The sequence below is a fragment of the Eschrichtius robustus genome, chromosome 6, assembly GCF_028021215.1.
Source record: "Eschrichtius robustus isolate mEscRob2 chromosome 6, mEscRob2.pri, whole genome shotgun sequence".
NCBI classification, from domain to species: Eukaryota; Metazoa; Chordata; class Mammalia; order Artiodactyla; family Eschrichtiidae; genus Eschrichtius; species Eschrichtius robustus.
Genome location: NC_090829.1, coordinates 11,548,086 through 11,575,335, shown reverse-complemented (window position 1 = coordinate 11,575,335; position 27,250 = coordinate 11,548,086). Strand labels below are relative to the sequence as shown.

The window sequence follows — 27,250 nt, the reverse complement described above, 5'->3', positions numbered from 1 at the left end:
ACCTACTACACTGCCATCTGATGAGGCAGGTACTCTTACTAACCCCATTCTACAGAGGTGGAAACTGAAATGTTAAGAAATCAAACCAAGACCACTTGGCCAAGATCACTCAGCTAGTGGGTCACAAAGATGTCACTCAAGTCCACAGCTGTCTGAACGTGAACCCCATGCCTTTTCCTGCCACCGTCGTGAGTTCTCAGGTGCCAATGCTCAAAAGAGAAACATGTGCCGAGACCCCTTCTTTGTGGAGGAGCTAATTCTGTAAATTAGCAAGTGACTTGCGAGCCACAAAGTCGAAGAAAGTCTACGGCTAAAAGGCTTCATTTTACAGACGAGAAAACTGTCTCACAGACAGCAAATGGCTGGTCCAACAGTACACGGGTCCCAGAGTCAGTGGCAGGTCAGAGAGAGAACCCAGGTTTCCCGAGTTCCACCTCAGTGCCTTAGCACCGCCACTGTCCCCTCTCAGGGAACATTAGTAAGCAGGCAGGTGGCCAAGCCCGCTGGCTAACCGTCCCCACGCCGCCGCCTTCTAGTCGGACCTGGACAAGAGCAGCTGAGCAGCAGGCCCCATGCCGGTCAGGCGGGTGCCCTCTCGCTTTCCTGACTGCGCAGCAGAGGAAGTGCGGGCTGGACGGTCAACTCGGATATGGAAGGCAAAAAAAAGAAAAGAAATCATTTACTCAGACACTTTGGGGAAAGCGCTGCCAGGGCCTGAATCGTCCAGACAGCCTTTCGGCCTCCCGGTGCTCACTTCGTGGGCAGCCACGGAGCGTGGAGGAGCGCCACCCAGCCCCAAGGCCTCCCCTCAGGACACTCGTGCCCACCGTTGACTTTCCCCGCCATGACCTGCCCGACACCGCTCTCAGGAAGGCGGACAGGAGGGAAAGGGTTGTCCTCGTTTGGAACCCCCCTAAATCCTGAACACTAATCTCAGCAGCGGAGAATCTGGTTTCTGGATGACCACAGAGGACCTGGAGGCCTTTTGGGGGCCACCCTGTGAGGTCCACCCCAATGCGGATGATCTCAGAAACCGAGCCAGTTCAGTTTGGGCAAAAAGAGCAGTCTGGTTTCAACCCTCAACAATAATGACGCACCTGGCAGGCCCCTCATAGAGGCCCCTCGTACCTCCTCAAACACTTGAAGAAACCCCGAGTCACAGCAAAGTAAGAAAGCCCCAGTCCGGCAGGTAGGCCTCCACAGGTAGGATGGCCATCATCACCCCATCCCCCATCCGCCTGGGTCCCCAAGACCCCCATGCCAGGTCTCAGAAGGTCCTTCCTGGAGCAGGTGTCCCAAGAGAAATCTACCAGCTGCAGCAGGAAAGCTCCAGTGCTCTCTCCAGGCTTCTCGGAAAGACACCAAGAAGACCAGGTGAGCGGTGGCGGGATGCGTGAGCAAAGGAGCAGGGAGGCCCAGGAGGGGAGCCTGTCCAGTTCCCATTCACAGTTCCTTCTTTTCTTTCCTCGCTTTTCCCAGACCTCAGCTGGTTCATGGTGCAAGCCCTCAGCAGCCACCGGGCCTCCTCTGCAGCTGTCGCAGCTCCCAGCACCTGCCTCCCGCTTGTGCTTATGTTGGTTGCCGTGGAGACACAAGGGCGGGCTTGAATGGAGTCGAATCCTCCAGGCTGGGCGATGGAATAGGGCCGGGTGTATTTTTAAAGCCATCTGGGAAAGCTGGTCATCACAAGAAGAGCCTCCTTCCCTGGTCAATGGGTCCCTGCTTTAGGGACTGGTTCACAAATGCAAAACGGATAAAAGCTGAGCCCCTCTTTTGGCCTTAACCCACTGGATATTTTAAGCAAAAAGTTACTGTCTGTACTGTATTTGGGACTTTTGCCTCTTGACACAAATGCACCTTAGGGGAAATCATGACCTCCCGGCATGTGTAGAGACAGCGTGAGGTTCTGGACATAATGAGAGAAAAGGTTTATACGTCACACACCAGGCACTTTTTACAGTTCTTTGCGTTCCTAATTAGCCCACTTAATCTTCACAACTGCTTTGTGAGTGAAACCCTACTCTGAGCCCCGTTTTACAGGCAGGGAAACTGAGGCACATAGAAGGCAATTTGCCTGCCCAACATCACAAAGCTAAGGGAGACACAAGATTTGAACCCAGGCAGCATGGCACCAGAGGTCCTACTCCTAATCAATAGGCTGTTGTGCCTCTGCAATAATTTGGGACCCAGAAAGTCCTGATTTGGAAATTTGGCCCTGGCACTCTGTGACCTCAGGCAAGTGACTGCATCTCTCTGAATGGTAGTTCCCTCTTTGGTAGAACTGGGGTACTAACGTCTTGTAAAATTGTTGTGAAGATTAGAAGTCAGGTACGTAAAGAGTCTAGCAAATAAGCAGTGCTCAATGCAAGGTAACTTTATTAGTGTTAGTGGGGGCTCCCTTAGCTACTGGACCTCAGCTCTGGTATCACAGCAGGGGGGTGCTGAGCTGTAACCACCACTGCCCAGAAGGGGCGGGTGGGCAAGCAACTGCAAAAGGGCCAGCAGGACCACAGCTGCTGGCAGATGCTGCCGCTTCCCTGCCATAGGCCTCCACACTCGCCAGGCCCCGTGGGCTGCCAGCTCCTGTCACAAGCACCTGTAACTATGCCAGAAGGCTTCCCCAGTCGTGGAAGTTGCCTGGGGAAGCGTGTCCCCAGGAGCTGGTGGATCAATATTCCAGTTCCCTGTCTCCCTGAGGTCCCAGGAGATCTGAGCCCCAGCTGCCCACAGCAGGAATCGGCTCGTGAACTCCCCCAGGACTGACGGACTTCCCTTCCCTGTCTCGGTTTCCCAACGCCCTACTGGGATCACCTCCCAAACACACCACTTGCACCCAAATCCTTGTCTCAGGGTCTGCTCTGGAAAGGAATCCAAATGACGACAGCATTCGTGCCTGTGCCTCTGATCCTGATGTCCTTAAAGAAAGCACTCGGGGGACACTTGACCCAGTGGAAAAGGCAACTGTAGGAGAATAACTGATTAAAGGCCCCCAAAGAGGTCCAGACCCTAATTCCTGGAACCTGTAAAGGTTACCGTATACGACAAAAGGAACTTTGCAGGTGGGATTAAATTAAGAAATTTAGGAGGGGGAGATTATCTGGGTGGGCCCTAAATGTAGTCACAAGTGTCCTTATAAGAGAGAGGCAGAGGAAGACTGACACGGAAGAAGAAGGCCATGTGACCACTGAGTGGCCATAGGAGACTAATACAGGAACTCAGGGGCAACCTTGAGCAGTGGTCCTCAAAGCGTGGCCCGTAGACCTGCAGCGTCAGCAGTGCCTGAGATCTTATTAGAAGTGCAAAGTCATGGGCGCCACTCCAGACCCACTGCATCAGAAATTCCGGGGGTGGGCCCAGCAGTCTGTCTTAACAAACCTCCCAGGTGACGCTGATGCTGGCTATAATGGTTAGCCATGGCTGGGCGTTAGAATCACCTGGGGAGCTCTCCACACTCTCAGTGCCCGATCCCATGCCCCGGAGAGTCTGATGCAATTTGTCTGTTCAGCCTGCACGCTGGGCGCCTGTAAAGCATCCCAGGTGATTCTCGTCTCTCCAGAGCTGAGAACCAGTGCTGTAGTTTGAGAACCACCGATCCAGAACATTAACTTTCAAACTGAGCTTTGCAGAGCTTGGGAAGTCTGGAAAAATGCATAGACTGCTAAAGAAGGATGAGGCAGGGTCCAAACCAGCAGGGCTTCTGACCCAGATGGTCCAGATAGGCAGAGGTAAGGAGGAAGGCAGCCCAGGTGCCCAGACGGGAGCGTGCAGTGGGGACTCGGGAGCTGCTCCACGCCAAACGGTCACTGTGGTGTGGGTCAGGACTGCCAGGTTGCCCTGGTTTCCAAGAGGTTTTTTGGTTTTTAAGAGACATCAGAAATAAATTTTAAAAATTTGTTAAATCACTTGAGTTTTAAATGTTAGCAACTAAGACAATTTTAAAAAGTTTTCCCTGTCTCTCTCTTTTTTTTTTTTAAGTACTGCACCGTGATGGCTGAGTACAGCTCCACATGAAGACTGGACTCGGTCCTTGGGCAGCTGGTTTGCGAGCTCCAGCTCTACTGTAAGGGTCTTTCATTCACCCCTTGGGCCCAGGAGACTAGTCTTCTCAGGGTGATGACAGGAACTCCATGTGGGCAGGATGTTTTTGTCTGCTCACTGCTGCATCCCAGTTCCAGGTACCAGAGTTGGGACTTAACTAAGTGTTTGTTGAATGAATAAGTTCTCATAGCAATCCTGTGAGACTACTATACCCATTTTACAGCTGAGGGAGTCGGGGCTCACACCACAGTTAACGGTGTGAGCGTCCCACAATCACCCAGAGGCAGGATTCAGACCCAAGGCTCCCACAGCAGGGACAACTGTGAAGAGCAAATACACTGCAGCTGTGGAAAAGCTTGGCACGATAAGGGGTTTGGGGGCACTTGGTACCAATCATAAGAGCAATGCGAGCAGTAGTTACGACGTGAACTGCGTTTCAAGAAGACGGGTCCCCAGCCTACTTGGTGACTCATAGAAGTCAGAGGGGTTTCTGTTCCTTCTGGAGCTGCGTTGTTTTTGTATGGTCGTGGGTCTGAGGAAGGAAGGCTTGGGTGTGGTGAGTGACAATGTCAGTGCTTGGCCTGGATCTCTGGAGAGAAAGTCCTTGTCTCTCACACCCACCCCTCTGTGAGCTGGAGAGGGGTCCACTGCTTCATTCAGAGGCTTGGGGTGGGGTGAAGTGGGCAAGCTGGGACCCCTGGAGGGCCCTTTAATTTAAGGAGCCTCTCTGATTATATTACCCAGAGGAAATATGGGGAGCTAAATAGGAGGAGATGGCTGGGAAGTACATTACGGAACATTAAACAATAGCCGACCAGCATCAGACACAAATAAATGGCCCATAATCTACTGCCAAGAACATGATTGGTCCCAAGCAGTGGCCTGGCTGGCTTCCAGTCAGGGGAGTGCAGGGCTGGACACCACGTCCTATAGGCCACAAAACGCCGGCCCTGGTCACGTCCCAGCACCCACAGGAGAAGATTGCGGCACCCAGACAGAACTCACAAGCTTCCACAAGATCTCACTCTCCAGGACTGGAGGTGGGTCTTCTCTCCATCTTGTCCTGAGCCCTGGACCCAAACATCATCGGGAGAGTTCCTGCCTGCCTGAGAAATCCCATGTTGGAGAAGGGAAGCCACGTGTGTCTGTGGGCATAGGGTCGTTTGGCTCACACCCCTGAAGAGAATGTCTGTGAAATGGGGTTCCTCTGGCTCCAGGAAGCCTCATTCCCCAGAATGCGCAGGTTGAAGCTCATCTCACTAGAGCATCCTTTAGCTTAGATCTTTAACTCCTGTTACAACACAAATACCGCCAAAGAAAGATAAACCAGTACCCTGGCAAGTCATGCACCCTTTAGTATGAAGTCCTTGTCTCAATCGTTTGCTAAGAGCTTCAGGCACTGATGTCCTGAGGAGAAGGCAGCAGAGTGCAGAGGATAGAGACCTGGAGCTGGGTTTTTGGAGGCTGGGGTACAGGGCCTTAAAAGCTACTATTGGGCTTCCCTGGTGGCGCAGTGGTTGAGAATCTGCCTGCCAATGCAGGGGACACGGGTTCGAGCCCTGGTCTGGGAAGATCCCACATGCCGCGGAGCAGCTGGGCCCGTGAGCCACAATTACTGAGCCTGCACGTCTGGAGCCTGTGCTCCGCAACAAGAGAGGCCGTGATAGTGAGAGGCCCGCGCACCGCAATGAAGAGTGGCCCCCGCTTGCCACAAATAGAGAAAGCCCTCGCACAGAAACGAAGACCCAACACAGCCATAAAAAAAGAAAAAAAAGCTACTATCACCGTTTATCCATGGCCATAGCAGATTTGGTCTACATTGCTAAGAGCCCTGGACTTAGAGTCAGTGGGCAGGGTTCCAGTCTCCAGCTCTCCCCACACCAGCTGTGCCATTTCGGGCAAGTCACTTAACCTCTCTGAGCCGTCATTTCTCCATCTGAAAATCGGGAGTGAGGCCACACCCATCCTGGGTGCTGTGAGAGACTGAAATGTGCAGAAGGTCTTTCATTCTATAAATATCACTGTCCTTGGGTCTGTGCCACCACATTCTAGAAACTGTACAACAACAGAGCCGCATCCGTGGATGGACCCTGGGGCTGAGTCAGTGCACAGACCACAGTGAGTCCAGCCAGGCCCGCCAAACCCAGGCCAGATCAGCTGACCCTTAGCTGATCCACAGACACATGAACTTCAACAATAAACAACTGCTGTTCAGCCACTGAGTGTTAGGGTGGTTTATCGCCCAGCAGGGGTTAAAAGAATACACCAAAGTTAGGGTTCCTGACACTTTAAATCTTAGGGCCATGTTCAATAGAAATTAATATATCTGACACGTCTCTGCCTTCTTAGGCAAAATGAAACACATTTTGTGTGTTTCACACATCACAGTGCAAACCAGTCAACAAGCGGTAAGACAGGGGCGCCTTCAAGGGATACATACAGAATGGAGGTTCTAGAAATAATTCCGACCGGCTATCCTTTTTGATCTCAGAACTATTCCCTGGTTCTTTGCCATTTTTCCTGTAATCAGGTTTATCAGCTGTCTTTGTTGCTCTTGCTGTCACTGTGTCTATCTTAAGCAGCAGTCCCCTCCCCAATCTACTGTGCTACGGCTACGTCACCACCCTCAAGAAGCCTGCTCACCCAGCCTGCGAGGATGATGTCCCACGTCAGAGTTCACAGGCTTGGAGTGAGGGCCTGAGCTAGTTTTCTCTGCACCCAAGGCAGGTGCTTTAGTGCTGGGATTGCTATCACCAGTTTTGGTCTCTTTGATGCTTTTTGCTCCCTCCTGCTCCTCTCGGGGACCCGATAGCGGAGGCTGCCAGGCAATGAACATCTGATCCAGAGAGCTGTGCTGTGTCTGGTGTTGCTGGAATCCAGTCTTTTCTGAAGAGAGTGAAGGAAAGAACCAGCCCACAGGCCTGTACGAGCGTTTCCTCCATCCCAGCCCGTCTCTGGGGCCTGCGCTGCCTGCGGTTCCCCCAGAGCAGAGCCGCGTCCTTCTTGTCTTGTGTCCCCTGCGGCATTTTGCACAGTGCCAGGCACAGAGTAGGAGCTCACTAAGCTATGGTGGGTGGAATGAAAAGACTTCCTGGTGGCACTTTTCACTATGTGCACAGGGCTGGGCTTCTTCAGAAGAGTTAAGAATCTATGAGCTTCTGAATACAGACTATTTCACATCAGGTTGTAGGAAACTATTTTGAAAGGATTAAAGTTCTCCTGTGTTAAGGGACAGTTCCCGTTTCAGGGCATAAGTTTATTTCTGAACTGGGCTATCAGGAAGCCCTGGCGACAAGAAGAAGGGGACAAAGCAAAGTGAGGAAGCAGGAGGAAGCAGATGTCTTCTTTTGCTCTGTTGAGCTGACACCTTAGTGATTCCCCCCAGAGCTACCCCATTGTTTTACCAAATGTTTAAAGAGCACATCCCCCACCAGAAGACCTGGATTTAGCAGTTTATGAGGAAGTGCCTATGGACAGGTGGGCTACCTCTTCTCAGTGCCCACTCCCTTCACTCAGCCAGGGGCTGACCCCCATGACTGCATCAAGGGGCTCCCCTGCCCCGGCTTCCGGGTGGGTTTGGCCATGAGAGGCACTGCCAAGAGGTGGTCGGATTGGAGGGGAGAGCAGTCGGGGTATTTCTTCTGCGCTCGCTCTCTGCTTTGGGTCCCTTTGTGACCAAGGCTCCTCTCAGCGGCCCCTCCTCCAAGGTCCCAAATCTCCCCGGGATCCAGTTCCCCACTGGTCCCAAATCTCCCCATCCAGTTTGTCCTCTTGCCTCCTCAAGCACCGGGGTGGTAAAGGCTTCCCTGGGCTGCTCATTTCTCAACCTTCCTTCTTGGCTCCCCTAAGCCCACCCACACCCCTGAAAGCGGGCCCCTCATTCCAGTCTTTTCTCGAACCATCTGAGTTACTTCTCCTTCCTACTGTTACCCTGACTGGAACGGTCTGTACCAAGTCTTGCCTAAGAGATGTCTAAGCTATGCCGAGGCTCTCTCGAGGGCAAGGAGTTCAAAGAAAATCAGAGGTCCTCTTCTCTCCAGCTTTCAGAACTCATGAGCCATTTTGGCTGTATCTAAATTAAGTGGTACAAAATGATGGCAGACTCCAATCTACAGATGAGAAAAGTTTTCATTCTTTCATGCACTCATCCACTCACCAACTATTTATTGGCCATCTACCCAATATTTCCCCGCGTAACTAGTGATAATGGCCAAGACAGACACAGTCCCTGCCCGCATCATGGTTCTTACAGTCTACCACCAACCACCTCCCAGAAGCCAGAGAGCCCGCCAGAGGCAGGGCTGGGACCAGAAGACTGAGTTTCTTTGAGTCCTGAGCCTTTGGCAGATCCTCCAAGGAAGCTATGGCCCAAACAAGGTTAAGAACCACCAAGCAGACCAAATTAACTCTGAAGCTTCCCGCCTGGATCGGGGAATAATGACCCACTCACTCCCAGAAGCTTGGCGCTCTCAGCCTGAACTGGGGGTGGGACATGCCGACACACGCGTGGCAGCACAGCCGTCCACCTTTCCTGCCCCCCACCTCCAACATTCTCCACAAACTCCCTCCATTCCTCCCGCTCCTCACACGGTTATAATTAGCCCCACGCCCTCCTCTGCGTCCCTCCCTCAGGGCCCACAGATGCTGGCAGCTGGACAGGTCGCTGAGCCATTCTTATGAATGGAGAGGGCTGGGGACTGCATCCAGAGCTGTGCCCTCCCTCCTGGAGAGCCTGTGTCCAGCAAAGGCAGTGGGAGTGAAACTTCTGCCTCAACTCAAGTACCTCTGAGGTGCGTGCTGGAGGGTGTGACGGAAGCGGCTTTTTCTGGGGAGAGCCAGGGGTGACCGAGGAGAACTGAGGGGGGCTGTGATGGGACCGGCTGCCAAGCCTGGGGTCCTCAAGCCCTCCGGAAACATCCGAGTTTCGTCAGAAAGGTTTAAACAGGCCATGCCGGTAACCCAATACTTCCCCTGCCCAGGGTCGGGCAGGACAAGGGCAACAGCCTGGAGCCCTCAGGGGAGGTTGCCAGGCCGGGGGCGGAAGGAGCCCTCTCCCCACCCCCAGTGCTAGCCCAGCTCCCAGCTCCGGGCCTGCCTGCCCCCTTGCAGCCCCTCCACCTCCCTTCTTCGCTGAGGCTGAAGAGAAGCCCACCTCGGGGAGAAAGCCCAGCAGGAAAGCCCACGGGGCCGGAGAGACGGAGACCTGGTCCTGAGGCTGCAGGGGCCCCCAGACCCGGGACAACCACCGGGACTCCCTCCCGGTCAGCCCGCTGCACAGGATCCCCTGTGGGCCGAGCCCCCCGCGAAGGGTTCAGGGGTGTATTTATAGAGATGTCTGGACGACTCACTTGCCTTCCTCTCTGCCTCTGTTAAGCCCCCCACAATTCGCGACCCAAATGCAACCCTGCAGCCAGTGAGGAGAAGAAACAGTCTGTTCAAGGGTTTCTGGCTTTGAGCAGCCAGGCGGGGACAAGGACAGAAGGGGCGTCCCAACGGGGGCTGGCCGGGTGACCGGAGGCTGCTGGGGCCGGCTCCCTCCCAGCCTCCCTCCACCCCGAGGGGAAAGGGAGAAATATCAGGACGGCTGCAGAATAGCCCTCCTCCCTCCCCTGCCCGACAGAGGGGAGACAGGGAAGTTGTGGTCCTGCCTTACCTGCTGAAATTGGAAGCACGCTGGTGAGGAAAGTGGGCTGAGACACGATGAAGCGGAAGAAAAGCTGAAGATAAATTCCCAGGGTCACTGGATTCAGGACAACCATGCTGGCTGCGGTCTGGAAAGTGTCAAGTTCTCAAGGAAGGGCTGCAAGGAGCCTCGCTTATCTGTGCTTTGTCTTCCCCACGCTGTTTGCCTCTCTCTCTCTCCCTCACTCTCTCTGCCTCTCTCTCTCCGTCTCTCTCTCTCCCTCACTCTCTCTCACTCTCTCTCCTTTCCCCATGCCTCTACCAAGAAAGAATGCCAACCATTTCCCACTAAACCTTCTCCGTACTACACAGGGTTATATTTATCTTGAGCACTGGATCAAATGCCCTCATTAAAATGAAGATATCTGAATTTTCTTCTTTGGTGACTGAGGTAAGAGGCCATTGAAGACATGATTTAAAAGGCAGCCAGATCTCGAATGTCCACTAGAAGCAGTCCTCAAGGGCAGACAGATTTCCTCATTGATTATCCACCAGTGCCTATCGCCCCGCAGCTGAGGTGTCCAGCAGCATCACAGAATCCATTCGAACCTCTGGATTCAAACTGAATTTCCGTGGAGACAAATCCTTCTGCTGTCAGTCTGTGACATTTTTACCCACTGGGGGACAAATGTAAAGCTGACCCTGGATTTTTTTTTCTTTAATCATCCAATAAAAGGCGGAGGTGTGGGTGGGGAGATTTTATAGTTTCCAAAACAGCTTTCTCCATAAAAAAGTGTTTATCTCTCTCCAGAATTTGCAGCCTTTATCCCATGCAAAGCAGTGCATGAAAAGTGAAAAGAGTCAATGGATTGCAAAGCGAATGGTTATTGATCAAACTGCATTTGGGAAACAACATCATTGACTTGACCTTTGGCTAGACAAAATTATTCAAATAAAAAGTGTCACATCCTTCGATGAATCCTCTTATGAGTTTATAAAGACTGTTACAGAGATCCTTAGGTCTCTATATATAAGTAATTAAAATAATAACCCACATTTTGCTTTAATCTACATAACATACTCCCAGGGCCTCACGGGAGCTAATTCAGAAATGGTGTGGTAGCTCCTGACTCTGGGGTCCAGTAGCCGAGCCTCACTCTGAGGGAAGGTGGGGTTGGGTGAAAGCATAGGATGAGGCGATACCCACAGCGCCAGCACCAGAGGGGCTTGATTCCAGCTCTGCTGTGACCGTGGACAAATTGCTTGATCTCTCTAAGTTTTCTCATACAATGGAGGCGTTCCCCTTTAAAGCCTTGTTGGAAGGGTTAAATGAGGTAACGCGGGATGACTCACACATGAATTTAAAATTGTGTATAGAGACAGCCAAAATGAAACCCGCGGAGCCATGGTAAATGGGCGGCAGATATGGCCACCAACAATCTCTCCCATCCCTGTATGTACACTCCACTCTTCCCAACAAGAGGCGGGGTCTGTTTCCCCTCCCGTCCAGTCTGGGCTGGCCTTGTGACTAGCTTTGACCAACAGAATATGGCTGAAGTGACACTGTGCCATTTCCAGGCCTAGGCCTTAACAGGTCTGGCAGCTTTTGCTTTTGCCTTTTCTTGGAAACCAGCTGCCACATTAAAAGGTCTGGGCTATTGAATAGGCCACAGGGAGGGGGAAGCAGCAGGCCCCTGGCTGTCTGGCCATCACAGAAGAGGCACTAGACATGAGAGTGAGGTCAATTTGGATCATCTGGTCTCATTCAGGTCCCCAGATGATGGCAGTCACAGAAGTGACCAGGGGAGACTAGCTGAAGAACTACACAGATGAACGCAGCCCAAATTACAGATTCATGAGCAAATGAGATGGCTGTTGTTTTTGCCTTCGGTGTCCTGAAGCCACTAGGTCTTAAGGTGATTTGTTATGCAGCAACAGCTAACTGATACAGGATTTATAAGAAAAGCATGAAGAATATACTTGAGTTACATTCAAAATTAACAGGGCAGCTTAAAGAGGGGGTACCCCACGTCGCTGTTCCCAAAATGTTTAACAGAAGGATCGTGATTGTTGGCCAAGTCCAACCAGGAAATTCTCAGGCTTGTTCTCATTAATTCTGGAAACCTCTGGCCCCAGCAGCGGGCTTTGGGTGGCTTGGAGAAGATGCAGGCTACATAGGGGGAAGGTAACTTTTGAGTAACTTGGTGCCAGAATCTGAACTTTTACTGTCCAGCTCTGATTCCTCCTGTGAGAAGCAAAGGGATTTCTCCTTCTCTCAGCACACAGATTTCACCACTGACTTTGCAGTTGGCACAGATTATGTCACTATGTCCTGCCCGTGACACCTGCTGGTATTGTTTTTGAACTGCTTCTAAACCACCGTATGTTGCTATTTAACCTGTGTTAACGTCTCTAAAGATGAGAGACTGGGACTTCCCTGGTGGTCCAGAGGCTAAGACTCCACGCTCCCAATGCAGGGGGCCCGGGTTTGATCCCCGGTCAGGGAACTAGATCCCACATGCCGCAACTAAAGATCCTGCATGCAGCAACGAAGATCCTGCATGCTGAAACTAAGGCCCGGCGCAGCCAAATACATAAATAAATATTTTTTTAAAATATATGGGGGGGGGGCTTCCCTGGTGGTGCAGTGGTTGAGAGTCCGCCTGCCAATGCAGGGGACATGGGTTCGAGCCCTGGTCTGGGAAGATCCCACATGCCGCGGAGCAACTGGGCCCGTGAGCCACAACTACTGAGCCTGCGCGTCTGGAGCCTGTGCTCCGCAGCAAGAGAGGCCGCGATAGTGAGAGGCCTGCGCACCGCGATGAAGAGTGGCCCCCGCTTGCCGCAACTAGAGAAAGCCCTTGCACAGAAACGAAGACCCAACACAGCCAAAAATAAATAAATAAATATATAAATTAAAAAAAAAAAAATATATATATATATATATATGGGGGACTGTTCCAGAGCTCTGTGCACCCCTACAGGCCCCAGGACAGTCCTCGTCACCTAGTAGATCCTCAACAATGTCAGTTAATGTGATCCAATCATAAGATGAAAAGAAAGTAGGAAAAGTGACACAAACTTATGCTCCAGCCATACTAAGCTGTGGGCCAGGGCCTTGTCCAGGGAGGGCTGGGGCGAGCGTTGAGACTGTGGACAGTGGCCTGCATACAGGAGGCTGAATGTACACTCAGGCCACCGGGGGGAAGTCACTACTGATGTAAAGTTACGACAGGAACCTCTACCCTCTGGGGAGGCCCCAGCACAGAGGTATTTATAAGCTCCCAATATTTATTAAATCGTGTTTTGTAAATTTCCATGTCCCATGGACCATGTGTTCTATGAGCCTATTTCACATCAGGTGACCTTAACTGACTGAAGCAGAAATTATTATCTCTCTTCAAACCCTTCTGGAAGGGATCTGAATCTTTCAGAATCTAATAACACAAGCTATTAGATTTTTCCAGAAAGAAATGATCTGAGATTTGTGAAAGGCTTACACCAGTAAAGCCAATCAAAGTTAGAGCCTTCCACCCCAAGTCTTGTAGGTGGGGGGGATACTAAGAAACAATCTGGGGTCCCCATCACTTAACACTTAACATGCACATGCCATTTCACCCAGAGATTCCACAGAAACACTCATTCAACTGCCCAGTGGTTTAGAGGCAAGGATATTCAGCACAGCCTCAGATTTGAAACAGGCTTTCACTCCATTCAGTGAAACGTTATACAGTCATTACAAAGAATAAGGTAGTCTCTGCAACAAATGGTGCTGGAAAATTGGTCTTCCATATGCAAAACAAACAAAAATGAACCATAACCCTTACATTGCCCCCTACATAAAAATTAGCTCAAAGTAGATCATAGGCCTAAATGTAAAAGCTAAAATCATTAAACTTTTAGAAGAAAACAGGAGAAAATCTTAGTGGCCTTGGATTAGGCAAATATTTCTCTTTTTAAAAAAATTCTATATATTTAAGGTGTAACAACATGATTTTTTTGATGTACATATACATTGTGAAATGATTACTACAGTCAAGCTAATTAACATATTCATTACCTCACATGGTTATTTTTTTTCTAGTGAGAACACTTAAGAAGTACTCTCTTAGAAAATTTCAAGTATACACTACAGTATTATTAACCATAGTCACCATGCTGTGCATTAGAACTCTAGAACTTATTCATCCTACATAACTAAAACTTTGTTCCCTTTGATCAATATCTTCCCGTTCCCTCCCTCACCCCTAGTGACCATCCCTGCTTCTGTGAAAAAAGATTTCTTAAATAGGACACAAAAAGCACAAACAATAAAAGAAAAAAATTTTTCATGGACTTATCAAAATTTTTCTGCTCTTCAAAAGACAATGTTAATTGAAAAGACAAGCCAAAAACTAGAAGAGAACACTTGCAAAACACATATATGATGACTGACTTGTATTCAAAGTATATAAAGAACTTTTACAACTCAATAATAATGAAACGACCCAATTAAAATAAATGGGCAAAAGGTGTGAATGGATACTTTACCAAAGAAGATACATGCATGGCAAACAAGCACATGAAAATATACTCAACATCATTAGCCATTAGGAAAGTGTAAATGAAAACCATAGTGAAATATCCCTACATACCACTAGAAGGGCTAAAATTAAAAAGACTGACAATTCCAAGAGTCCCTGAGGATGTGGAGCAACTGGAACTCTCCTAGTTGCTAGTGGGAATGCAAAATGGCAAAACCATTTTGGAAAACAGTTTGGCAGTTTCTTATAAAGTTAAATATATACTTACTACACTACCCAACAATTCTACTCTTTGGTATTTGTTTAAAAGAAATAAAACATATTTCCACCCAAAGACTTGTATGTATGTGCATGTTCATAACCACTTTATTTGTAATAACCAAAAACTAGAAACAACCCAAGTGGCCATTAACTGGTGACTAGATAAACAAACTGTGTACAAGGCAACCGTAGTCAGTAACATGTGATGAACTGCCGAAACGAGGGGCATGGCTGAATCTCAGACGCATCATGCAAAGTGGAAGGAGCCAACACAAAACGTTAATCCTGCTTAATTCCATGTGCACAGCCTTCTGGGAAAGAGAAAACTCTAGGGATGGAGAAGAGATCAGTGGCTGCCAGGAGTTAGGGGTGTGAGGAGGAAGTTGACTGCAAAGGGAACTTTTGGTGGTGACAGCAGTGTTCTCTATCTTGATTGGAGTGGTTGTCTCCTATGTCAAAACACAGCAAATCGTACTCTTAAAAACAGTGAGTTTTACTTTATGTAAATTTTCCCTCAACATGGGACTTCCCTGGCGGTCCAGTGGTTGAGACTCCGCACTTCCACTGCAGGGGGCATGGGTTCGATCCCTGGTCGGGGAACTAAGATCACACAAGCCACATTGCACAGCCAAAAAAAAAAATTTCCCTCTATAAATGTGACTTTAAAAAATAAGAAAAAGATAGTTCCCATTTATGCTCTGACATGGAAACTTGTCCATGTTGAGTGAAACTGGAAAGTTGCAGTGAACCTGACCAAAAAAGCAAATCTATTTATCAATTACTTATACGTGCAAAGAGAAAGGCAAAGAGAAAGACTAGAACAATGTACACTACACACTTGGGGATGGAAGCATGTGGGCTAAGGGGAAAAAGAGGGAAACTTTCCTTTTCAATCATATACAAATAACACCTTCATAGCCTTCTATACCTTTTAAACCTTATACAAATCATATTTGTATTAGTGGAAATTTTTACAGTGAGCATTACTTACTTTGCAATTTAAAAATAAAAGGATTTTTTTCCCGAAATCAAATTCTTGGCTATCTTAGGAGTACAGAAGAAAGAAGAAAGGGAAAAGGTGTCTTTCCTGCATGTCCGAGGTCCAACAAGTCCCTGCCGACGTGCTGAGCGGGGCAGACAGACCATTATTGTTTGGTCCTGGCAGAGAACAGAGCTGTGAGCCTGGTCTTTCTGGCCCAGCATGAAGGATGATTCAGTCACACCAAGGCCCCCGGCCACCCCCTCCGGCAGCTGCGTCAGCAGCAGGCAGACAAGACAGGGCAGCTGGGAAGCCCGGGAGAGCCCTTCCTCACAGCCCTGTCCCGCAGCAAAGGCTAAAGTCGGAGCCAGAACTGATGGAGCCTCGCAGCGCAACGGAAAGCTCGGCTGAGAAAGCTGCTGGTAAGTCTAAGGCGCCTAGCCAGCCTCCCCCAGGCCGTGAGCCTGCTGGTCCTCTCCAGGGCAGGAGGTGGTTGTCCTCACTTTCAGGGAAGAGATTTGCACTGGGCGGGCCTTGAGCCACTGCACCTGGAGTGCAGTCACAGCAGTGACAATAACCTTACAACACAGCCTTCCCCCAAGCTGAGCTGGAGGTGCACCAATTCTAACTCCGTTTTTAAAAAGCAGACGAGTTTAAATAAATTGAGAAATGCGGCCTATTGTATGTCCCTCTTGGCAATGTATACTATATACTAGCATACCAAAGCCCCTGGGAAGTCCTGCAGAAAAGAAACCCATTTATTTTGCTTTTTCCCCTAAAAGGACCTTGACCCCCAATCTATTTTTATTTAATTCCTATTATTTAATCCCCCCTTTTACTTCTGTTTTATACAATAAACATGTCATTAGTGTGCTAAATAAATAATTGTGATGTAGGGCTTTACTTTTTTTTTTTAAGTGACTATATAAATGTTTCTGTAATAAATTTATTTATTATTATTTTTGGCTGCATTGGGTCTTCGTTGCTGCGCACGGGCTTTCTCTGGTTGCGGTGAGCGGGGGCTACTCTTTGTTGTGGTGCGTGGGCTTCTCATTGCGGTGATTTCTCTTGTTGCAGAGCACGGGCTCTAGACGTGTGGGCTTCAGTAGTTGTGGCACGTGGGCTCAGTAGTTGTGGTTCACAGGCTCTAGAGCGCAGGCTCAGGAGTTGTGGCGCACGGGCTTAGTTGCTCCGTGGCATGTGGGATCTTCCCGGACCAGGGCTTGAACCCATGACCCCTGCATTGGCAGGCGGATTCTTAACCACTGCACCACCAGGGAAGTCCCAGGGCTTTACTTTTTATAAAATCTAGTTTAACAGTTTTTTTTTTTTTTTCATTTGACGGTCACGAGCAAGGCAGCAGGACTAAAGTTAATAATTCCCGTTTTACAGATGAGAAAATTGAGGCTTATGTGAGGCTCCAGGGGCAGCAGCAGAGATTCAGGCCACTGTCCGGCAGGCGGAGCGATCACTGGCAAGACTGGACCTGAACCCCTCACGCTGACACCCGAGCCAGATGCCACGGTTGCTCCAAGGCCTCAGGCCAGACTTGCTCCCCAAGGGAACATCATCAGTCAACCTCATCTCTGCCAGACTCAGAGATGCTGTGGGTCCAAGAATCATTCAGCTGTGAAGAGGGGAAACCACATTCTTGGTAGGGAAATGGGAAGGTCACAGCTTTAAGACAGGAAGTCAGAGAGGGCTCGAGATGCCAGAGGAGACCCCAAAATCATCTGTGACAACCAAGGATGGATGGCGCTTGAACTGAAGCCCACAGGCAGGGAAAACATCCTGAATCCTGAGCAAAGCCAGTTTCCTGATGTCACGTATTTCAAGAATCACAGAAATAAAAGAGTTCAAAAGAATTGTTAAGCCACCAAAGGCTTACATGTAACAAAATACATACCTACACAACAGACCTCAGCCCCACTCTTGCAGGTGGGGTGGTGGGTCTGCCTGAGGTTTCCCAGAGGGTGAGCCCTAGAAAACATAGCTGACATTCATTTCATCATCTTCTAGCCAGACCAAACGCATGTTCCTAGATTACTGTCTGTACTGGCCATGATATCTTTATTGCGGGAACGTTATCACTCCCGACCCCATCACCTCCCCGACCTTACCTCACGCCCCTCCCCATCACCATTACCATCCCACCTTGGATCCCAAGAGATTGGATGGGGTGGGGAGGAAGGGCCACGCCATAATTTGACCTGGCCCAAGGTAAAGGCAAAGCATCAATCTCAAAGCTTGGATCTAGTCTCTGTGCAGCTGAAGGTGGAGATCGAGGGCATGGGGCTGTGCTGTTTGACGAGGCCCTGGAACAGGGTGGCTCGCTCCTAACACACTGCCAGGCCAGGGCTGCCCGGGACTGCACAGGGTGGGAAAGGAGCAGGGCCCCAGCTCTGTATAATTATGCACATGGCCACCCCTGTTGTGGGAAGGGACATCTTGGCCAGTGCAAGCAATACCAGCAGCTGCTGAGGGACGTTTTAGAACCACAGACTTTAGGAAAAAATAACCTGAGAGACAGAGGAGAACACACACAGGCATGGCAGCCCCTCGCCGCTTTGGGGTTTGCGTTCAGTGAGGCCCTGTGGTTCCTGCAACCAGGAGGTTCCCCATCCTGCAGGCTGTGTGGGAACAAACTGTGTGCAAATCGGGGCCTCAGCATGTGCAGTATTTAATCCCCTCCTTAAAGTCTTAAAGTGCTTTAAAAATGCTCAGCCACAGGGAAAGGGCTATCTGCAAGGCCAAAATATATACCTACACAATCTGGGTTAAGAGAACAGTGATTTTTTTTTTTTTTAAGCACTAGAGAGATTAAAAAAAAAATGTTCCATGTAGTTACCATGGATTATGTGATAACCTGTTTCCTTATATACAGTTACCGAATGTTTTGCAAACACACGTGTGTCCTTAGGAGGTGGATGGACAAGGTTAAACTGGAGAAGATGGAAATGGAAAAAAATATGATTCAGGGGGCTTCCCTGGTGGCGCAGTGGTTAAGAATCCACCTGCCAATGCAGGGGACACGGGTTCGAGCCCTGGTCCAGGAAGATCCCACATGCCTCGGAGCAACTAAGCCCGTGCGCCACAACTACTGAGACTGCGCTCTAGAGCCTGCGAGCCACAACTACTGAGCCTGCGGGCCACAACTACTGAAGCCCGCGCACCTAGAGCCTGTGCTCTGCATGCAACAAGAGAAGCCACTGCAATGAGAAGCCTGCGCAACGCAACAAAGAGTAGCCCCCGCTCACCGCAGCTAGAGAAAGCCCCACGCGCAGCAACGAAGACCCAATGTAGCCAAAATAAATAAATTAATTAAAAAAAATGATTCAGGAAGCTAAGAGAGAGGTCAGAGGATTCATTCATTCAACAAATAATTACTGAGTTCCTGCTGTGTCCCATGCAAAGATCTAAGAGTTAGGGATTTAGCGTGAACTGAATATATAAAATTCCTTGCCCTCAGGAAATTGCACTGTAGTGAAGGTGTCAAGACAGACAAGAAGCGTAGTCCAGGCGTTCAGTGTGATGCAGAATGGAGAGAGAACTAATCAGGGAGGGCCTCCCTGAGGAGGTGACATCTTGGCAGAGACCTGAGGGGACGTGGTGTGTCTCAGGCGCAGAAAGGAGGCCCCTGTGGCTGGAGTAGAATAAGTAGGGGTGGGTGAGGGAGAAAGGGTGGGAGAAGCCACAGGGGCCAGGTCATGTAGAGTCTGGGCTTTGTTTTAAGGTGGAAGCCAGTGGAGGGTTTTGAACAGAGGAGTGACAAGCTCTGACTCTTGTTTTAACGGGATCACCCTGGCATATAAATGACAAGAAAGGGACTTAGAAATGGACACGGGAGGATGCAGGAGGCCCATTAGGAGGGTCCTGAAGGTGGAGATGAGGGAGACAGTGAATAATGACCAGATTGGGTGTATTTCTAGGGTGGAGTGTGGCCGATTGTGTTTTCCCAAGGCGGCCGCACCAATATGCACCCGTCCTACACCTCCTCCTTACAGTGTGATGTTGCCACACCTCTGCTGAGCCCGGACCCCTAGCCTCTCCTCAGCCCTCTGGACCGCTCTATCTTTTTCACATCACGCTGGCCCCAGTCAAAGGCCTCCTCCTCCCCACCCCCCAGGTCTTTATAAAGTTACTAGAACCGATGAAGGGCAGATTTCTCACAGACGCTGGGCTGGTGTAGGACAAAGTAGAGACTGGGCAGGATAGAAAAGCCTTTCCTTGGAATCTGCAGAAGTGCTGAGGAGACTTGGAGTGACCAGGACTGTGGAACCGGGGTCAGAGGTGATCTGGGGAGGGCCCACCGCCGCCTAGATTACAGGAATTTGGCAGGAGGCGTGCCAGAGCCGATGAGGAAGGTAAGAGGTGAGATTTGACTGTAGTTCTCAGGGAGGGATTCATGGAAGACTCTGAGGCCTTTCTGATCTTAAGGGATAAAAACACGGATGCCAATCACCGGTCATCAAACACCTATTATACTTGCACGCTTGTTATTTCTTGAAAGCCTCACAGCAACTCTGGGATGTAGCTGTCACTCCCTCCATGTTATAGATGCAGAAACAGAGGCCAATGAAGGCAGCTTAGGTGACCTGCCCAGGGCCACAGAGCTAGAACACCAGTACCCCGAAGCCTGCATTCTATACACCACCAGCCCCGGTTCAGACACCACAGGGGATGGGGAGGCACCTGAGGGGACCTGCCCGGGCACAGGGTGGGCGTGGTCATGGCCCTTCGGGGGCCAGTGGCAGGGCCTCATGGCCAGAGAGTCCTCAGAGGAAAGAGAACAAGCTAAGATGCTGGATGCAGATCTTGGTGGCCTGGAACACAGGAGGTCGCTTCCCAATGTGAACGGCTGGGCAATGGGGGAGGACTCTACATGCGTGCAGGGCGTTCCAGCTCCTGCTCCTGCTGCGAGCTGCCAGCAGGGAAGGCTGGCCTCATGTTTCCCTCCGATTTCCACCTATTCCAGAATCCCTGCTCTGCCCTCCACTGGGAAAGCCCCCCTCCCTTCATGTCCAAATCCTCCCAGTTCTCCCAAGTTTAAATGTCCCCTCCTCCGCGAAAACTCTGCCAGGAGGGATGCATGTGCTCCTGGGAACGTCCCCAGTGGTTCCCTCATCTTCATTCTTGCACGTAGAGGGCAGTGTGCATGGTGGCAACAGCACTACGGTTTCAAGTCAAACGGTAGCTGGTTGGAATCCTGGCTTGGCCACTCACCAGCTGAGGAAACTTCTCAGAGCTCAGTGGGGATAACACCCCTTATGGGGCTCTGAGGAAGGGTCAGGGATGCACCCTGAGGTTCCCTGCACTAGGAACAGCCAACCTCGGGACTCACCTCTCCCCACTCAGGACCTGACTAGGGGGCTGAGTGCAAGTCTCAGCATCCAAGTGAGAACTGGGGACACTTTAGTAATTGTGGTAACAACCAAGACAGATTCTGGCAAAGGCTGAGCTGGGGAATGTGGGTCAGACCTGGAAGCCACAGAGGGTTGCTTCTTCCTCCCCAGGGAATTGAGACGACCAGCCCTCCTTTGGGTTTCTGCTCCCCTCCCCTCCAGAGACAAGAATGAGGAGGGGGGGGACAAGGCCAGACCTGGGTGAGCAGCCCCTAGGAATTCTCAGGAGGCCACAGAGCTGATCTTTAAGGCAGAGTGAGCCCACCCATGAGCAACACGGCCCTGTGAGGATCCTGGGTTATGACCCATCAGACCGATAACTCCTTTTTTTTGGAGGGCATGGGCACATGGCCTTAGAAGGGGTGGCCCAGGGTGTAAGTGTGGGGAGAGGGGTCTCCTCCTCCACACTATGGATTCAATATACCACTTCTCTCTTTTTTTTTTTTTTTTTGGCCACGCCATGCAACATGCAGAATCTTAGTTCCCAGACCAGGGATCGAACCCTTGCTCCCTGCATTGGGAGCGTGGACTCTTAACCACTGGGCCGCCAGGGAAGTCCCTCAATGTACCACTTCTAAAATGCCTTATACAATGCCTTGCCACGTGGTAGGAGACATTTAAACTATTCAAAAAGAAGAATACTTATGTTCGTGTGTATGTATATGTGCTAATATAAATGGAGCTCTAGTCTGTGCTTTCAACCTTGCAATATAGTTATTTTGACACATGTCTTATTTCTCTGAGTAGATTATTAATTCCTTGAACACAAGGCCCATGACTGGTCCTTCTCTTTATCCACCCAAGTGTCAAATCTGATACACAGTAGACGTTCAATAAACGTTAAATGAATTAATGAATTCATGGTATATGCAAAATAGTAAACTACATTGCAAGATATCCAAAATCCCTAAGAGTAATTCAGCCTGGGTCAAGATTCCCCTTGCAAAGTCTCAAAACAGACTTGTCTCTTGCCAAGAGAAATGCAAGTTTGCAGCTGCAGAGGCCTTAGCTGTAAATGAAATGACATGTGTAAGGCACTTTCACACAGTCTGGCCTATAAATGTTAGGTTCCAGAGCCCCCTGTGTAAGTTGAGGGTTGGGTGAGTGCATTCTCCCCCTGCCTCCCCCAGGCTCTCTCCACCATGTGCCAGACACCTCCCACATCAGGCCTGCACCTAGCCTGGAACAAAACAACTAGCTCTTCCCAGCTCTGGCTTCCATGCCTCAATGCCATGTCAACAACTCCTGAAAAATAGTCTTCAGAGGAGAAGATGCTGACATATCCTCAATTACAGTCTGTGATACTCCACATGCTGTCTGGAAAATGCATTAGTCCAGTATATTCATTTGCTAGGGCGGCCATAACAAAAAGACCATAGATTAGGTGGTTTAAACAACAAATGTATTTGCTCACAGTTCTGGAGTCTAGAAGTCCAAGATCAAGGTGTCTGCAGGTTTGGTTTCCTCTGAGGACTCTCTCCTTGGCTTGTAGATGGCCACCTTCCAGCTGCATCCTCACATGGCCTTTCCTCTGTGCATGGACATCCCTGTTGTCTATGTTTCCAAATTTCCTCTTCTTATAAGGATAGCAGTCAGATTGAATTAGGGCCCAGCCACAAGGCCCTATCTCCAAATACAGTCACAGTTTGAAGTATTGGGGGTTAGAGCTTCAGGATATAAATTTGGGAGTGGATACAATTCAGAAGAACTGGATTCAAGTCCATTTCCTGGTTGTGTGATCATAGGCAAGTTGCTAAGCCTCTCTGAGCTTTTGCTTCCTCATCTGCAAACTGGGCTCCTGGGTTTTGTGAGAATGAAAGGAATTACCACGTGGCAAGTGCCTGGCACACAGTGGGTGCTTAAGGAATGCTGGTTTCCCTCTCAGCCTATATGTGGGAATGTTTAGACTCTTGTATATACAAGACATGTTGCTTATGGATCTGGTGGGGCCAGAGGAGAGGACTGCTCATGGCTTCTTTTAGTCCTGTACTACCCCATGAAGAAAGAAGGCTGCTATAGAGCAGATGCATTAGGACGTTTTTCCGACCACTGTGATGGTGCAGGGCACAGGAAACAGATCAGGTGTCAAGCATATAAGAGAGCATCAGTAACTCTCTTTAGGTGTGGGCACCTAACACCCCTTGGCATTTGAACTGGATGAGAGGTTGAAGTTTTGGTATGGATTGAGCTGGACTTTCTAAAGCCTGAAAATGAGAGTTGGTTTATACCTGAACCTGACAGCAAAAGCTATGATTCCTGTTTGAACTATTGCCTGGGATCTGTGAAAGGGGGATGTGATACAGCTTGTTTAAGAACCTAAAGCTTTCTGGGACTTCCTTGGTGGTCCAGTGGTTAAGACTCTGCACTCCCAATGCAGGGGGCCTGGGTTCAATCCCTGGTGAGGGAACTAGATCCCACATGCCACAACTAAGATCGCATATGCCGCAGCTAAGACCTGGCACAGCCAAATACATAAATAAATATTAAAAAAAAAAAAAAGGAACTTAAAGCTTTCAATAAACTGGTTAGGGGCTTCCCTGGTGGTGCAGTGGTTAAGACTCCACACTCCCAATGCAGGGGGCCCAGGTTCAATCCCTGCTCAGGGAACTAGATCCCATATGCATGCCGCAACCCAGAGTTCGCATGCCACAACTAAGGAGTCTGCGTGCTACAACTAAGGAGCCCATGAGCCTCAACTAAGGAGCCCACCTGCTGCAACCTAGACCTGGCGCAACCAAATAAATAAATAAATAAATATTTTTAAAAAATTTTTTAAAAACTGGTTATTAGTACTTGTTATTTCTTGTATCTTTGTTGTCTTATGTCCCTTAATACCCCTCAAAGTACCAAAGATTCATATCTTTCAACTTTTCCCGCAATATAAGGGTCAATTTAAAGCATTCTCTTAATTGAGTTTTCCCCTTTAAATAAAACCTTATATCTCACTTGATTTTACCAACTTTCCACAGAAAACCTCTTACAAAGCACTTTTTAAAAAGCGTGTTAAAATAAAGACCATATATGACAAGCCGACAGTTAACATTGTACTAAATGGTGAAAAGCTGAAAGTTTTCCCTCTACTATCAGGAACAAGAAAAGAGTGCCCACTCTCATCATTTCTATTCTATATACCACTAGAAGTCCTAGCTGGAGCAATTAGGCAAGAAAAAGTAATAGAAGGCATCTAAATTGGAAAAGAAGAAATAAAATTGTCTCTGTTTGCAGATTATATGATATTACATAGAGAACACCTTAAAGACTCCACAAACAAGCTATTGAAACTAATAAACACGCTCGGTAAACTTGCAGGATATAAAATCAACATAGAAAAATCAGTTGTCTGTTTATAATTAACAATGAAATATCTGAAAAAGAAATCAAGAAAACAATTCCATTTTCAATTGCATAAAATAAAATAAAATACTTAGGAATAAATTTAACCAAGGAAATGAGGGATCTGTACACTGAAAACTATAAAACACTGATGAAAGAAATTGAAGAAGACACATATAAATGGAAATATATCCTGTGTTCATTGATTGGAAGAATTAATATTGTTAAAATTTCAATGCTACCCAAGGCCATCTAAAGATTCAGTGCAATCCCTATCAAGATTCCAATGGCAGTTTTAAGAGAAGTAGAAAAAACAATCCTAAAATTTATATGGAACCACAAAAGATCCCGATAACCAAAGCCATCTTGAACAGGAAGAACAAAGCTGGAGGTATTACATTACCTGATTTCAAAATATATTACAAAGCTATATTAATCAAAATAGTATGATACTAGCATAAAAACAGACATGTAGGGAGGGTGGGAGGGAGGGAGATGCAAGAGGGAAGAGATATGGGAACATATGTATATGTATAACTGATTCACTTTGTTATAAAGCAGAAACTAACACACCATTGTAAAGCAATTATACTCCAATAAAGATGTTTAAAAAAAAAAAAAAAACAGACATGCAGACAAATAAAAGAGAATAGAGAGCCCAGAAATAAAATCCACACATTTATGGTCAATTGATTTCAAAAAAGTGCAACAACATACAATGGAGAAAGGACAGTCTCTTCCATAAAGGGTGTTGGGAAAACTGGATAGCCACAAGCAGAAGAATCAAATTGGATCCTTATCTCACACCATATACAAAAATCAACTCAAATGGATTAAAATCTAAAACATACGATCTGAAACTATAAAAATACTGGAAGAAAACATAGGGGAAAGGCTTCTTGACATTGGTGTGTGCAATCCTTTTTTAGATAAGACCGCAAAAAGCATAGGCAATGAAAAAAGATAGTCAAATGAGGTTGTATTAAACTAAAAAGCTTCTGTATAGCAAAGGAAACAAGAAACAGTGAAGGAACAACCTATGGGATGGGGAAAATATCTGCCAACCATACATCTGATAAGGGATTAATATCCAAAATATATAGGGAACTCAAACAACTCAAGCAAGAATACAAATGACCTGATTTTAAAAAGGGCAAGAACCTGAGTAGATATTTTTCCAAAGACACCCAAATGGTCAACAGGTATATGAAAAAGTGTTCAACATCACTAATCATCAGGGAAATGCAAATCAAACCACAACGAGATATCACACCACACCTGTCAGAAAGGCTATTATCAAAATAACAAAAGATGAAGTGTTGACGAGAAAAGAGAACCCCTGTGCTCTGTTGGTGCAAATGTAAATTCGTACCGCCATTATGGAAAACAAAAACATTCAGATCGCAGCAATAGATGAACCTGGAGGACATTACACTAAATGAAATAAAAGAAGCCAGGCACAGAAAGATAAATACTACAGGACCTCACTTATATATGGAATCTAAAAAAGTCAAATTCATAGAAGCAAGGAGTAGAATGGTGGTTGCCAGGGGGTGTGGGTGGGGTATTTGGGGAGATGTTGGTCAAAGGGAACAAAGCTGCAGAATTACGCAGGATGAATAAGTTCCGAAGACCTAATGTACAGCATGGTGACTAATATTAACAACACTATATTGTATACTATTTGAAATTTGCTAGGGGAGTAGATCTTAAGTGTTCTCACACCACCACCGCCCCCCTCCAGATGGTAACTATGTGAGGAGTTGGATATGTTAGTTAGCTTGACTGTGGTAATCATTTCACAATGTAGACATATATCAAAACATCATATTGTAAACCTTAAATATATATCATTTTAGTTTGTCAATTATGCCTCAGTAAAGCTGCAGGAGGTGGTGGGGGGGACTTCCCTGGTGGTGCAGTGGTTAAGAATCCGCCTGCCAATGCAGGGGACAGGGGTTCAAGCCCTGGTCCAGGAAGATCTCACATGTCGCAGAGCAACTAAGCCCGTGCACCACAGCTACTGAGCCTGTACTCTAGAGCCTGTGAGACACAACTACTGAGCCCACGTGCCACAACTAACGAAGCCCACGCGCCTAGAGCCCGTGCTCCGTAACAAGAGAAGCCACTGCAATGAGAAGCCCGTGCACCGCAACAAAAAGTAGCCCCCGCTCGCCACAACTAGAGAAAGCCCGTGCGCAGCAGCAAAGACCAAACACAGCCATTAATTAATTAATTAATTAAATGAAAACGAAAGGAAAAAAAAAAAAAAAGGCTGGGGGGAAAGCATGTTAAAGGTGCCACCAACACAACTGCAGCCTGTGTCTTTGTAATATGGGTTTCTCCAGGCTTGGAGGTATGACCTGCTCATAATAATAGTTCAGCCCTTCTGTGGGGAGTTCAGGTCCTCAATGCCCTCCCAGGTTCTCCCTATAGGAAGTACTCCTGTTCAAGTCTATATTCAGATAGCCCTAAGCTGTTAATCCTGATGCCTCCTCACACGGGGCTGGAGACGTGTTCCTGCTCACCACTGCTCTTCCAGCTCTGAGTACAGGCATTTCTGGTGCCGTAGTGCCAGGCAACAGGGAGAGGTCCCCTGTCGTGCTCACTCGTGTGTCTATTCGTACCACTCCTCCCTCTGCCCCTGCAGGGGTGGGCTGTAGTGTAAAGAGGGGGAAACACACAGAGATCCCAGTGATTTAAGGTCCTCCTCTTCTGAGGGCTCGAGTGCAAGTGTGGGTGATGGGAGGGGTAAAGGGCGGAAGCCGGGGCCATCTGAGTCACACTGTGGGGCAGGGCAGGGGGTTGCAGGGGGCCTAGTCTCTGCAGTCATCTGAAGGCCTGGCTGGGGCTGGAGGCTCTTCAGAGACCTCAGTTCCTGGCCACACAGACTTTTTCACAAGGCTTTGTGAGTGTCTTCATGACACATCAGCAGGCTTCCCCAAGAACGAGCGATCCAAGGCGAGAAAAGTTACTCAGGAATAACAAAGGTGGTTGTTAGGCCTTCCCCCTTGCAGTGAGTCCCTGGATGGAATATATCTTGTCAATTTTGCATATCATTCAATCCATGTCTCATACTCCAGCCGAATGAA

General features: G+C 48.5%; 1 protein-coding gene across 2 annotated transcripts in view; it reads right to left on the bottom strand.

The window, feature by feature from the left end:
• Positions 1 to 9,797, bottom strand: part of COLQ (collagen like tail subunit of asymmetric acetylcholinesterase) — a 69,201-nt gene extending 59,404 nt beyond the window's left edge. For both annotated transcript variants that reach the window (XM_068545881.1, XM_068545883.1), the window contains exon 1: positions 9,692 to 9,797. In XM_068545881.1, the coding sequence (XP_068401982.1) occupies positions 9,692 to 9,797 (106 nt within the window). The remainder of the gene's footprint in view (positions 1 to 9,691) is intronic.
• Positions 9,798 to 27,250: the final 17,453 nt, after the last annotated feature.